The 14,970-nt window shown below is 49.6% G+C and overlaps 2 protein-coding genes across 5 annotated transcripts in view; one reads left to right on the forward strand and one right to left on the reverse strand.

The window, feature by feature from the left end:
• Positions 1-4,486, reverse strand: part of G3BP2 (G3BP stress granule assembly factor 2) — a 30,704-nt gene extending 26,218 nt beyond the window's left edge. For all 3 annotated transcript variants that reach the window (XM_059826745.1, XM_059826744.1, XM_059826743.1), the window contains exon 1: positions 4,419-4,486. The gene's annotated coding sequence lies outside the window, so the exon portion shown is untranslated. The remainder of the gene's footprint in view (positions 1-4,418) is intronic.
• Positions 4,487-7,892: 3,406 nt separating this feature from the next.
• Positions 7,893-14,970, forward strand: part of USO1 (USO1 vesicle transport factor) — a 36,937-nt gene continuing 29,859 nt past the window's right edge. For both annotated transcript variants that reach the window (XM_059826764.1, XM_059826765.1), the window contains exons 1-3: positions 7,893-7,958; positions 8,595-8,681; positions 8,802-8,866. In XM_059826764.1, the coding sequence (XP_059682747.1) occupies positions 7,893-7,958; positions 8,595-8,681; positions 8,802-8,866 (218 nt within the window). The remainder of the gene's footprint in view (positions 7,959-8,594; positions 8,682-8,801; positions 8,867-14,970) is intronic.

Genomic DNA, 14,970 nt, shown 5'->3' on the forward strand with positions numbered 1-14,970 from the left:
GCAGGGTAGTGCTGAAATAAATAGTTAACATTCATTTACCTTTGTGACAACATCCCAGCTACATGCTGTTAGATTCCAGTACAAGACTATTACAGACTTTTCCTCAGCTCTGCAAAAAACAACTTTCGATGGCCTGGGATAACAAATGCCAGCCATGACAAATAAAGCAAGAAGTTAGCCTTTGCCACGAGATGAAACTGTTAAGGGCTAAAAGGATGAGATACAGTGCACGTTAGGACAATTGTGCTGAAGTACTCGGGAACCAACTACTACAATAATTTCTCAAGTCCACACTGAATGAATAGCGTGCAAATTCATTCAGCTTGTAATCATCTTTATACATAAAACTTTATTTATTAAACTGTGTTTGTGACTTCAACTAAACAAAAAAACCACACAACCAAACTATCACCCATCAGTTTGCACAGGAGGGCAGCAGCAATTTGTTTCTGAAGGAGTACTGAAGGCCACTAAGTGTTGAGTAGTCAACATGTTCACTGGCATGCATCATACTCGATAAGCAGCTCTTGCATTAGAGAAGCCTTTTCTTCCTAAAATATATGTAAGCTTTCTCATTATTATTTCCCTTATCCTGTAGAAAAGAGAAGTGTGACTAGTCATCTGTGGCATTAAGTTACCTGAGGCGATGACTGAGCTACAGAACGGTGGTGTACATGCTCAAATTTAGGTATCCAGAGAATGAACTTTGGCACAAAGTCTTTGGTTGCACAAAAAGAGGTAGTTCAAAGCCTCCTCCATCCTGTTTCAAGACAGACCGACACCAGTGATACTGTCTGGATGCTTCACCAATTCTACTTAAAAAAAAAAAAAAAAAAAAAAGCTGAACCAAGTTCTGAAAGGAGCTCAAGAAAGTGTCATCTGAACTTGAAGGTAACCTCCATCAAGACAAACTTTTACGCTTTGGGAGGGAGATGCAGGCCTCACCATTTGTTTTACTAAAAAACTATAAGCAAGTAAAATATTTTGTTTTACTGACAAGCAAATTTCCTCCTCTGAACAATTTATCCATAGAACAATTGGTCCATGACTGAAGGCACACACATCGAGCTATAGTTTTACATATATCGGCAACAGCGTGGTTTGTTCTTAAATCCACAAGTCTGCAACTCGTGTCCAAGTCATTTACCAGATGTGAATATACCACTTAAACTAAAAATCGGGCAAAACGCTTTCGCAAATCAGAAAGATGTTCCCCACACCGCAAGCACAGAAAGCAAAGACACGAGGGACACTGTGCCACTTACCACACCGCAGAAGCCAAGGGAAAACAGAAGGGAAGGGGAGAGCAGCTTTCACAATCTTGGACGGGTTTCTCCTAAATCCAGATTATCACTTTTAAACTGTGTTTCCTACTGCAGACAAGCAAATAATGCCTTAAAGAGTGTGCCTGCTACCGCGATCCATAAGCGTGACTCTTGAGATCCGACTACTGCAATACCTTGTGTGAACAGCCACACCTTGAATAAAGATAAAAAACCAAATGGCAACTGAGAGCCCAGCTGGCACAAGCCAGGGCAAAGGCTGGTGGGTACTCCATGGTAAAGTAAAATGCGCATCAACTAAAATGAAGAAATACTGAAAGAGCACTTGAAAGTCAGAAACACCCCAGTTCAGTACTGAAACCACCTTCTCTGTTTCATGCTCTGTGAGGTAAGCACTTGGATCATCATCCATCTGCAGTAAGGGCCAGCAAACCTGTATAATCCACCAGAATCCCTTTACTTTCTGATCTCCTTTATCTAATCCGCTACAACCTGAATTGGCTGAGCCCCAAGGTACAGCATGCAGTTCTTTCAAATCAAGCTGTCCTGCGGGGTTGGTTGGTTTTTTGTTGTTTGTGGGTTTGTTGGTGGTTTTTTTTTTTTGGGGGGGGGGGGGGGTGTTGCTGGTTTTGTTTTTTTTTTTCAGAGGAGCTTAATAGCACCCTGTATTTTAGGCACATGACTACTATAGGGGACCATCTTCCAGGCAGTTAAGCTGCACCATCTAAGAAAGCTAACACCCACCCAAATAGCAGTAATAATAGCAACCGCAGCCAATGGCACCACCTCTTCTGAGGAAGCCACTGCATCCCTCTCTCTCTCCCTGTCATCATCCAATGCCAGGTTCAGTGCCTTTCTTCTGGTATCTCATCAGATATACCTATTAGTCTGACATATTAATCTTTTCACACGCTCCTTGAGTTGCAACGCAGTTCTTCATTTGTCAAATACTCTCAAAAGAAATGACATCCAATGTCACAACTGCTATAGTAAGAAGGAAGACTCAAATTCAACACTGTGCGTTAAGATGCTGTGTTTCCTCAGCATATTTTCAGCACTATAAAATATTATTTAACTGTGACAGTAGATGTGTAATTTGAAACCTTAGTTCCATAAAGGAAAGCATTTTATTCATAAGGACACTGGTGGATAAGTAGACTGGATGGTCAGCTCATTCTGTTTTCTCTTCAGTTTATGCTAGCTTTCACAGCAAAGATATTATTCTGCTAATGAAAAAATAGAGATCATAATTCCACACAGTGAGCCCACATCTGCCCATTAGAACATTACGAGAACATTTCAAACGGTAAATGAAGATTACTTCTCTTACACCCAAGCCACCAGAGTCCACAACAAGAAAGAATCCTTAAGAATGAAAAGGCTTTCCTAGGGCAGGTATGGCCCTGTAGGCATACTTACAATCACAATGAACACGGAATGCCTCGTTAATGTTAAATTAACTCCAGAAGCTAAAGGTATAGGGTTTGTCAGTAACAACAGGTTTGTCACTAACACCCCCTTCGGGGCTCAGAATGCAAGTTGACAAGCCCCATACCCACTCGCGGTGCTATGATAACACAGCTATACTGCTTTCAGGAACTTGGGTATACGTAGCAGTGCTTCCTCCATATTACTTCCCATGAAGTCTGCCACACAGCACGGAGTAGGACGGCACAGCCTACGTCGCAGAGTAACCATTTCTTGTAAGTTGGTCACTGATCTTTATTCCGCTACTACTCCCTAATTAAAAGTGTCCGTAAGAGAAATGAAAAAAAACCCTGAAATATCTGAGACAGCAGAGAGTGCTTTTTACAAAAAATAAATGCTTACTAAGAGAGGATGTCTTTCCCCTCACCCTCCTCCATCCCATTACAGATCAAAGAATACTGTGCTGGCTTTAAACATACAGGTTGCCTATAAGTAGTCTACCTGCACAAGAGCTGAGCAAGGAAGAAAATAACTTACCCTTCTCAACAGATCAAAAACACCTTGGGTACCTTCACACTTCTTTCTGTAGCAAAGCAGAACACTTGCACACTGAGCTTGAGATGCCTAGAACATATAGAGGGTTCGGGAATTGCCAAACCCACATGGAAGGCCGCAATAACAAAACCTACAAGACTGACTGTATCTTTCTGGTTGAAATCAAACAGTAATCTCTCATTCTCTCGTTCTTTCATTCTCTACTGTGTTAGTTCTTTCATGTAGTGGTGCTTGGCATGAAGCTCAAGATCCAACTCACCAAGGGAGTTAAAAGCTTTGCCGTGGGAATGCTCCTGTGCACCCACACTGGAACTGCAGTGACCTCTACTTTAGCCCTCCGAGGTTAAGGGGAGCAAAAGCCTGAGAGCACACTGAGCTCAGCTCAGAATACAAATGAGAGAAGCTCAGGGAAGATCTACTCAAGGTATCCAGATCTGCAGAATAAAAGGTGCTCGCAACAACTTCGCCCATATTACACGTGAAAGCGCAGAAGCTCAGGTTGTGAGTGGGGAAAGAGGAAGTGGAGAAAGGCGAGGTCTGCAGGGCTGGGAGAGATCTCGCAGCCAACGGTGCCATCGCAGTACCAGTTCGGAAGAGTGAAGGAGGGCTCACCCGCCGAGGATGGGAAGGTTGCTTCCGCAGTACAGAGGAGGCTGAGGAAGCGGCATCCTGCACACGCCGAAGTCCGGACACCTCTAGAGGCCCCTGGCAAGCGACGCATGAGGCAAGCCGGGGAACGGCGAGCGCCGGGCGAGCGCCGCAGCAAGCGCCAAGCAACGCAGGGCTCGGGGCGTCACGCCGGCCAGCGGCGGGCGAGGGGGCGCTTTCCCCCCGGCCTTCCCCCGCCGCCCGGGGCGAGGCGGAAGAGGGGCGGCCGGCGGGCGACAGGCCGCCAAGGTGACGGCGAACAAAAGCGCCCCCCCGCCGCGGCCCGGCCCCGCCGCCCCCGCGCCCCCCCGGGCAAGGAGCCGGGCTGGGCGCCAGCAGCCGGGCCCGGCCGCGCCGAGGCGGGGCGGGCGGCGAAGGGCAAAGCCGGGCCCCGGGGCGCTGCCGCCCGGCGCGCGCCGCTCCCCTCAGCCCCGCGCGCGCCGCGACCGTTAAGCGGCCGCCCCCCACCGCGGCGGGGCCTACCCCCGATCCCCCATCGCTCACCTCGGGAAAAAGGCTCGGTGCGCGGAGCGGGGGCACCTCCTCCCCAGGACCTGCTCGGTGTCGGGCGCGGCGAGCGTGTCCCTCGGCGTCTGCCGCAGCGGGGGCAGGACGGGGCGACCGGGGCGCGGCGGCGGCGGCAGCGATGTCACGGCCGGGCGGGGGAGGGGAGGGGCGGCCAGGGCTCCCGTGCGCGCGTGCCTGTGCGTGCGTGCGTGCGTGCGTTCGCGCCTGCGCGGAGGGAGGGCGCGGGCGGGGCCGCGAGGGGCGGGGCCGCGAGGGGAGGGGGCGCGCGGCCGCGCCTGCGCCGCCCGTATCGTCTGCGCTCTGTTCGCGCGGGGCGGAGCTTCCTCCGGGAGCCAATCCCCGCCGCCCTTCGGCGGTGACGTATATAGGAGCGCCAGCTCCGCGCCGAGTGTTGGTGGGGCGGCGCGCGCGGAGGTTAACGGCGTCAGGCGGTCCCCGCCGCGCGGGGCCGGAGGAAGGGAGCGCGGCCCCGGCCCCGGCCCCGGGCTGCCGGCGGCCCCGCCGCTCACGGGGGGGTGCCTGGTTTAACCCACCTCGTTCTGCGTTCAGCACCGCGAGGGTCGCGTTGGCGTGGCCAGTTCCCACCGCGCTGTCCCGCGGGGCCGAGCCGGTGGGGGTGTCGGTCGCGGTGGGCTCCGCTGGCGTTCCCCGGGGGGTTTGCCTCCGTGTGCCGCTCTGGGTCGGCTTCTTCTGAACGGGGGCACCGCTCGCTGCTGATGGAGGCCGCTGGCAACCTGGAAGGCAAGGGGTGTCATCGGCGTTGGCGCACGGCGGGTGTCTCCGTGGGGAGCTCTCCTCCCGTTCCGAACTGTAAAGTTGAGAGCTCCCATTGAGTTTTTCAGGTATGCTGAGGCACAAGATGATCAATGGTTGTGGGTCAAGTACCACGTAACTACTTCCCAGTGTGACAAAAGGTGGACCTTGGAGTGTGTTGTGCCTCCAGACTCCTCGGTTGAGAGGGCTCTGGCTTCTGCTGACCTGTAAAAAAGTCTGTGGAGGTGTGGATGCCTTGAGCAGTCGGGGCACATCAAATGTCTTTCTCAGAAACAGATCACTCTCTTTCCTTGAGGCTGTATATATAAGGATGGAAAACTTTCAAATAAAGAACTCTGTTTTGTGGGAGAACATGGGTTTGGGTTGTTTTTTTCTTGCTGAGGGCCAGAATCTCGTTATGCCCAACTGGAGCATTTCTGATGTGTCTGGCATTTCTGGTGTGTCTGCTGCTGGCCTGGGGAGGGGGGATCCTTTCTTAACCTTTATGGTACCAGAGCCCTTTTACTTAGGAGAAGGACTTTGTTTTTTTTTTTCCTTGAAGAAAACCCTTTTTCTCTGCTACTGGGCAATGAAGTGTAAGAGAGCACCCCAGGAATTTGCGGACTAGGACAGTTATGAGCGAGCTGGCTGCAGCTCGGTTATGGTGAGTCGCGTCAGGGATGCAAAGCCCCTCCAGGGCAGCCTCTCCCCCCAGGCACAGCCTGCCCCACTGCCTTGCAGGGAGGACGGAGCGAAGCCAGCCTTAGGTGTGTGCAGTGACTGTGGGCTGGGTTTGTCCTGCTGTGGCTCATGAAACTGCTGACATGGCAGTGTTTGCTGTAAAGCACTTGGTTATTTGGTGAGTAAACCTCGCTGAAGGTTTCCTTGTTGCCCAGCAAAGTAGAAATCCTCCGCTCCCTGTGCCAGGTGGTGCAGGGAAAAAACAGGAGCAGTGGAAAAGGGAAACAATGGCCATCCATGAGGTTTCGGTAGGTTGCTGGTGGCACAGCAGAGCGCTTGGCAGGCTGAGTTTCAGAGTAAGTTTGTTTTTTCTCGCCTGTTATGGAAGATGATGCTGAGAAAAAGGCAGTTGCTTAGAAAAGGTGTTTCCCTGACAGAGGGAGAACGCAGGGCAGGTGGGAGATGAATTGCAGGTGGGTGGGTGTCAAGTACTGCAGAAATGAGATGCAATTTCTCTGTATCTTTTTATTAGGCTGAGGGGTTTGCCACAGGCAAAAGTCGATGTAGCTTGTCAAGGACTGGAGGTGCTCAGGGCTTCATTTTTGATCTTACAAGAAATATGGTTATAAACAAACAAACAAAACTACTTGACAAAAGCCTATTTTGCAGTGACTTGTGTGGTATCTCAGCTTTTTAGACAAATGCGTTGATTTTTGGTGTCTGTATTTAGATGGGGGAGGAAGCTATTAGTTTTAGAATATGGAAAGAGTAAATGTTTAGCTTCAAATTTCAGTTTAAAAAGCTGATTTCATTCTTTAGTTGATGGGGAAAATAAAATCCCTCAAGCTCTTACATTGCGGTGTGAGAGGGGTTTTCTCCCTGGAGTGGAATGAACTAGTTTTAGTCCCGAGCAAGATGATCAGTTCCTTTCTGTGTTAATTTGCTGTTGTTGCTATAAAATTTGCTGTAACTTGATACGCAGAAAACCCAAAATACTGCCAAACCAAAAATCCTGTTGGTGACCATCAGGAGGACCTGGGCTGGGGATGCAGTGCCTGAAGTGTTGGGAGTGCGGGCTTTTGGCTGTTGTTCCTCAACGAGGATAGAGGAAGTGCTGCAGCAGCATCCAGCGAGGGGAAATTCGGTGTCTGAAAGAAACTCAACTACTTAGTGGTCTTAGGCTTGAACCATCGTTGGTGTCTGGCTAAGCTGCTGTTTCTCGCCGAGTTAATTCCGTTCCAGAAATGTAATAGAGGAATTTTCTCCTTCTAGTTAGGAGGTTGTATCACGCTTCCCCTGTCCTTTATAAGCAAAGGCAATTTCTGGGTTCCAAGCCTTGGGGTTGTTCTGGACACGCCGATGCTGGGGTGTAGTTTTCGGGGGGGTTAACGCCTCTGCTGAGCTGTTGGTCGTTCTGAGCAAAGCGGTAACCAGGCCTTCCGCGGACTGACAGGGGATCCAGGCCTGTTTCTCACGGGATTATTTCGTTTCCCTGGTGAAAAGCGCAGGCGGGAAGGGGGGTGGCAGACCCGGGCGGCGGAAAGCGCTGCCGGTTGGGACGAAGGGGGGAGCGGCGGCTGAGCTCCCTTCTGCTGTTCCGCCGCGCGGGAGAAGCGCGGTGCGGGCAGGAGGACTGCTCGGCTCCCTGCCTGCTGGGGGGACGGACCGCAGCAGCCGCCCCGCGGGGGTGAGGGGGTGCCGCTGCGGCGGGGCGGCGAGAGGCAAAGCGGGCCGCAGCAGGGCCGCCTCCTGGCGCGCGCCGTGGGTGCGGTGCGGGGGTCACCCGCGGCGGGGCGGGCCGCGCTCCGCCTCCCGCCACCGGCCGTGGGCGGGGCCCTGGGGGGGCGGGGCTGCCGCTCGGCCCCGCCCCTCGCCCGCCCGGCGGCCACGTCGGCGCCACGTCGCGGCGCAGGCGCGGCGGCTGCTTCCGTCGCGGGGGCGGCGGCGGGTCCGGGAGCGGCGGCGGGGGCCGGGGGCGCGGGGCGAGCTCCGCTGGCCGCGCCGCGCCGAGGCGCCATGAACTTCTTGCGGGGCGTCATGGGCGGCCCCAGCGCCGGGCCGCAGCCCTCCGGCGCCGAGACGGTGAGCGCGGGCGGGCCGCAGCTCGGCGGGGCCTGGCCGCTGCCGGTGGCCGTAGGGCTGGGGCGGGGAGCGGGGCTGCGCTGGGAGCCGGCGGCCGCGGGGCGCCGCCCGGGCCCCTGCCGGCGGGTCGTTGTGGGCCGGGCGGGCCGAGGCGGTGGGCTGCCGGGGCCGCTCCCCGCGGGGGGGCCGCGCTGGGGCGTCCTCCCGGTGGCGGCCCTGAGGGTCCCCGCGCCGGGCGGTGACAGCTCGCCCCGCGCCTTCGGGAGGCCCGCCGGGCTGGCCTGGGGCCTTGCGGGGCCGGCGCAGGGGCGGGGAGCGTCCTTCCCTCTCGGGCCTGGGCCCGGCCCGCGGCCGGCCGGGACAGCTCCGTGCGAGGGCACGGCCTGGGACCCGGGCAGGGCTCCTGCGCCGCTCCCGAGGGGCCCGGGTTGTGCTGACAGGTTCAGGTTTGCTCAGGTAGTCGGGACGCACAGCGCCTTATTCTGCTCCGGGAAGGGAAGTTACCATCTGACTGCGGGGAATTAACAGCTCTCCCATGCACTTACCGAACCTAGGCTGTATTTTTGGAGCGTTTTGGAATCTGTTACGTAGTCGTGGCACGTCGTCTTTTATCTCACGTGTCTTGCACCTTTCCAGATTCAGAAGCTGTGTGACCGAGTAGCTTCTTCCACGTTATTGGATGACCGGAGGGATGCTGTGCGTGCCCTTAAATCATTATCCAAGGTAAGTACTGCGCTTCTTGAAGAGCCGCCTGGGTTTTTAATAGTTTTGTGATGTATTGCTTAAAAAGCTTTGTTTGGACTTTGGGCTGGACCATTAACTGTTCAATTTTTCTCCAAACAGAAATACCGATTGGAGGTAGGCATACAGGCTATGGAACATCTCATCCACGTTCTTCAGACAGATCGGTAAGCATGTTGCTGACTTCTGGCAGCCACCTCCAGCTGATAACCCGACCCTTCTCTGCTGCTGAAATGGACAAATACAGACTTGGTTCTGTGTATCAGAAAAGATAGGAGGGGAGCTGGGTTTCTAACAACTCTTCTGTCATGGTGGCTTTTTACGATGACAAGCTTAGTCAGAGCATATTCAGGGGTGAAAAGAATAGCATTCCAGGAACTTGGATAAGGGACAGAAAGACCAGTTCTAGAGTAAAGATGGTACCAAAGCGCATCTTAATGCTTCTCGGTGGTCAGCTTCCACTACTGTGGAAAGGTAAATCCAAAATTACAACGTTAATTAAATACAGTATTTGAAATAACCCAAATCAACCTGTTATTGGGCAAAAGGTGAACTAGACAGAATTAGGAGGAAATGAATGAAGTCAGCAAATGTGTGGTTTTCACATGTGTGTCATCAAATGAATTGGTAGAATAATTCTGTTGCGGGGAGTAATGCAGGCATTTATGTTGAAGGGTTCAAGTAAATAGGAGAGCTGGACTCCATGGCTGCTGTTAAGATAGATGACACGAGTCTGAATACTTTATGTGGACTAGAATGTAACATTAGGCAATCCAGCATTTAAAATACCTTTGCTATCCATCTCTTTCTGCAACTGATTGCATTGCTGTACTTGATAGTACCTGCGTGTTGTAACTTGGAACCTGTTTGCAGTGCTCTGATTTAAGCTTTAAATACTGCATGTTCTTGGTGCTTAGGTAGGCAAGTGTATTGTGACAGTCTTTCAGTCTGGATTTGAACATAAAGCTGGTAAATATATATCAAAAAAACAGTCATAAGGGCATATGTGGACTACTTGGATGTGCAAGTAGTACATGGGGAGCATCTTCTAATGTCAAGACAAAGGAGAATTAGGAAAGCAGCCATTCAGTGTCTAGAAGGAGGCATTATTTCCATTCCATTGGCTGGGTAGTTAAAAATGAATGTCTGGCCTGTGTGCAACTTGTATCGTGCAAACAGTAAAAGGGAAGGTTATAGGAGTACTTGTCACTGACATGAAGGGGAAGCCTTTCAAAAAATTAGGTCAAGGAGCCTGCTTTCATCCACTTATCTGCTCTTGAGGCCAGATTTGAACTTTGAGAAGGGAGGCGGGGCTCTACTGATCTCCTTTCCTTTGAGATGCTAACCCGAACCCTTCCGGGCAGGAACGTGAGAGCTTTTCTGTGCTTTGCTGGCCTCAGTTGTCCCTTTGGAATTTGTGTGTGCTGTGTGCTCTGTGTAGATGCTTTGTGTGATTCAGGCTGCAGTTCAAAAACCAGTAAATACATCTTTCTGGTTTTTGGGTTTTCAGCTGAAAAATGTCTGCCACCAAATGTTGATAGACTGACTTCCTACTGCATGTTTTATGGTGGACCAGCACATCAGCCAGCCTACATGTTGTATGCTGTGGTTCATTTCAGAGAGGTCTAGTTGTAGTCCCTGTGCCTGATGAGTTTGGGTATGTGTTACAGCTGGTGTGAGTGCAGCATTTGGTGTCAGTGACTGCAGAGGTGAGGCTTCGGGGACTCTTTCAGTTATAGGAGTACAAATCAAAGCCAGCGCATCTGAATAACTGGTTGATAAATGAGTCGCAGGCTCAGCTGTCCCTGATGCCCAGGGTGACTGGCATATTGAACTGAGAGGGTGGTGGTCTGACAGAGGACAGTGCTGTTGTGCTGTCATCGCTGTTTCAGTGTGTGCCCATAGGTGAGATCTTCGGACCTGTCCAGTGTTCACCTGAGGCGCCCTGAAGCTTTCTGCAGAAGTGGAAAACGCTCATTTCCTCCTCCTCTATTTTTTTGCGTTGCAGCTGCTTAAGATTATTTTTAAGAAGAAGCAATGCAACTTCAGAGAAAACAGAAGTCCATGACTGACTCAAGTTGTCTTCTCACATGTCACTGTATTCTTGTGAGTGACTTGCATACGTTGGTCCTTCACATTGATGGTGTTGCTGTGAAGTTTAAGATTACAGAAGGTCTAATTTGATCCGAAATATGGAAGGACCAGGAAAACAGTATGCTGAAGTCAAAATAGTGAATTCTGTTTTCCTGTAGCTTAGCTTTAGGGAAGTATGCTTTTTCAGTGATTATTAGGTTGACCCAAAGATGGGTGACTGAGCTCCTGAGGTGAAGCTTTTTGGCTGTGAAGCTGCTGATGGTTGTTATCTTACTGAGTGGAGATGTTACACACCTATCTGCCTGTTGACTTGGACGTACGCCTGTAGTTGCTGTGTTTTGTGTGCATCAGAATGTGAATGTAATCCATGGGATTCCCCTCTGTGTTCTCAGTTGAGTAGAAGCAGGGCTTGGTGGGGCTGTATCAGGTGAGGCTTAATCTGCTTTCCAGCCTTTTTTGCAGGGATGGGGTGTTTGGGTGGAAAGAATTATGGGGGAGGAGCCAGCAGCAGGCACGGGTCTCAGAATTTGCAGAGCCGGAGTGCCTGTGCGGAATGGATAGCTGGTGTAGAGAGTACTGTAACGTGAGAACAGTGACAAGTGCAAACAGGCTTTCCTATTATGTATTTACCAAAAATGAATGGAATAGTTCAAGATGCACAACTGTTTGATCTTCAGCAGCATTTGTCTTGCTGGAATATGTAATAGCAATATGATAAATCGGAGCAACTTGGCTGGTAAGAGATGATTATTTCCTAATGCAAATAAGCTCATTGTGAAATCAGCATCCACTTGCTAAGTCATCTGGTTTTAAGACCTTCTCAGCCAAGTATGATAGCACAGCTCCTAGCTTTTCTGAGAATTACGTTAACTATTATTTATGTAGCCCTTGAGTAAAAAAGTAGCTATCTCTCATCTCTGGTGTATCTCCTGATTTTGGTGAATCAATTGTTCCTACTCTTGGAATTTGAAGTGGTAAGCACAAGTATGATAATAGCTCTGTAGTAGGACTTCGTTCTTTCCTTCCATTTGCAGCCTCGTTGCTGTGCTAATCATTTACTTCCCTTGTAGTGAATCGTACTTTGCTTCAGCTCTTTGCGTAGTAAGGCATGCTGATATTTTCTTCATTTTGAAGTTGTTACTATGAGGCGAGAGGTGCTTGTAGCTTCATCTCCTAACTTCAGTAGGGAGAAGGCCTGGTTTGCATGGCTGTGCTGAAATGGTGAGCGCTTCTTGTGTCCTGTTCTCGTTTCTGTCCTCAGATCTTACACTGTTGCTTGGAATTATTTACAGCCTTTATCCTGGAACAGAAAAACCACCACTTCTGTCTCTTAAATGAACATGTCATTCCGCTTGTTATACAGTTTACTTGCCTTAAGCTCTATCTCCTGCCTGAGTACTTAAAACTTGTTCTGTAGAAAACTGACTTCTTTCACTAGTTTTTCAGCTATGCGCATCAGCCATGCTGGAGCCTGATGGCACTCCTGAGTCAGCCTTTAAATGTTCCAGACTCTATACACACCAGTGTTTTTAGGCCACATGTCTATTTTGTAATATCAAACTGTAGTAGGAACTGTGCTCTACTAGAGGACTTTTTCCTGACTTGCTGTTTAGATGTTGCCACGTCCCACCAGGGATTATTTTGAAAAAAAATTGGCATTGACTGTAGAACAGGCCAGTATCAGTTAGCTGTTGGGGTGGGAGAAGGCACCAGAGTGAGAAGTCAACTTGATCTTCATCTGCTTTGGTTCTACTTATATAACAAGGTTTTTAAATTTCAGCATGACAATTTTGATAGTTTGAAACCTAATATGAACCTAAGAGAAAAAATTCTTTTTTTTTTTTCCTTAAGGCATAAACCTCAGTTATTTATGTGCTATTAGTTCCAAATTTTTGATTTGTAGTATGCTTCTCATTAAAACTTCTGTAAGAGGTAATATAAATGTCATTACCACTTTGATAGCTTTTCCATGACTTGTGTTTTTAGGGGTAACAAAATGCCCTCCTTTCTAGGCATGCTGTGATTGATGACATGATAGAAACACTCTGCTTTTCCATGCTTTTCTTGACAGTATAGATGATGCTTGTCTCTATACTGAGAGTGAAATGCTGTAATTTTGGAAGAATAGGTAAAAGCATTTTTGAGGCACCCTACCTGGGCAGGAGGGCATGTGGCTGCCTTCACTTCCATATAATTCTTCTCTGCTATTGTTTGTGAACTCGCAGAGGGCTGCACTGATGTCTTGGTCGAGTGCCACATAAAAGCACAACTAGGAGACGGAAGATGCCTAAGGTGGCTTATGCTGGATTGCTGCACTGCATAAAGGCTGCGTCTTTTATGGATGCGTGAGAGGCTGGAAGTCTTTCTTGACTGATTTTCACTACAGAGCAAAAGCTGCACAGCTTCACTCTGAACAGAATCATTGTACGTGGTGAACAGCAGATGGTAGCAAGGCAGTGAACAGCAAAGATAGGATGCTGCTGTCCTCATTTTGTGATGTGTTCCTCTTTGGACAAGAGAAACAAAGCCTGCTTTTACCACATTTACATAAAATTTGTTTATTGTTTTGTATCTGCTGTGGTTTCCCTAATAAGGGAAAAGGAAAAGCAAGGCTGCAGTTTGGTGTGGTGGTTTTTTTTTTAATAAATCTCCAGGAAATAATTTCTATGTGTTTTTCAGATGTGGAACTGTTTCACTTACGTGAAAAGGAAACCATAGGCTTTGTAGTATTGTGTTGAAGGACTGAACTTACAATAAAGGGAAAACATAAGCAGGCTGGAAATCTGAGCATACATACTGGCTGAGACTGTCTACATGGACTAAAAGCTTCCTTTACTTGCTTTGACTAACAGTTTGGTGGAGGAAGAGATAATTTTTTTCCCCTTTTGTTTCCACTACAGCCCAGCTTAAAAGCAAGTGGTATGAGTTGAGGGACACACTGAGGAAAAATACATGTGTCCTGGGAGGACATCATCAGGACAAGGATTCAATTCAAAACCCAACGTGAAAGAACAATCTACACTGACAGCTGATTATTTCTCGCTTTTGATTTAGCGTGAGTGTCATAGAAAGGGAGGTTAGGTGTCATTTTGACAGCTCGCTGAAGCCCTTGCTGTAGCGATACAAGAAATGCAGGTACGGATTGCTCCATTCTGTCTTCTCAAAGCTGGTGGATCACCTGGAGGCATCTCTAGTTTTCTTGGTTGCAACCACTGCTGTAGGTCTGTCATCTTTCATTAGTGGTCTAGCAGAGCTAGCTGGCCTCAAATAAGGCTTGGCTTTTAGGATTGCTGGTTAGGTTGTTTTTCAGGCCTCCACTCTGAACCAGCCTACTAGCTTCTTAAAATGCAAATTTATCTTTGGTCTGGAGGCCTGGCTTTGCCTTAGAGTTCAGTGAAAGCAAATACTGAAAAGTTTGAATGAGAGGTCTCGTTTCAACAGCATGCTCTTCTGATGCTTGGCCAAGACATGAAAATAGCTGAGGTGTGTCCTTTTGCATTCTGAGGTGCCTTCCTTTGTGATGTCAGGTTTTATTTTCCTTTGGTTTTCTTTGATGAGCTGTGCTTTCATACTTTTCTGGTTTATAAGCAACAACGCAAGCAGCAAAACCAGTTACATTCTGCCCTCCCCAAACTCCTGCGCTGTGTCTTCATTGTAGCGTAGGGTTTACAGATTGTTCGGTCTTCCTAACGCGGAAGAAATAGGTCTCTCTTAAAGCAGGGCTTATTAAGAGTCTTGGTGTAAGCAGGTGAACTAATGCTTTGGGGTTAGATTGGCTGCCCAGCAGCTTCCTGGGGATGCCTGGAGTTCAAAAACCCTTAATAACTGGGTGTCATCCAAGTTGGTGACGCGGAGGCTGGCCTGTTTGGGAGAATCCGCAGCTGTTGTCATTGCATTCGCGTGGAGCGCAAGCTTTTGCCCCCTGGTTCTTGCTGACGGGGTAGCGGGGAGGGTCTTTCCTGGGATGGTGCTGAAGCTTGTCTGCAGCTTCCTTGGGTGACTTTCTGGAAAGGGGTCCGAATCCCTCCCAGAGATTTCTCCTGGTATACTCGAGGAGCAGGTTGGAAGGAGTGACTCAGGTAATGGAAGACACACTTACAGGGAAGCTTCCTGTGGTCATCTTGTGTCACCAGACTTTCTGGATGTGGCCACCTGAGGGAATGGAACTGGGAGAAGG

The sequence above is a fragment of the Gavia stellata genome, chromosome 19 (genome assembly GCF_030936135.1).
Source record: "Gavia stellata isolate bGavSte3 chromosome 19, bGavSte3.hap2, whole genome shotgun sequence".
NCBI classification, from domain to species: domain Eukaryota; kingdom Metazoa; phylum Chordata; class Aves; order Gaviiformes; family Gaviidae; genus Gavia; species Gavia stellata.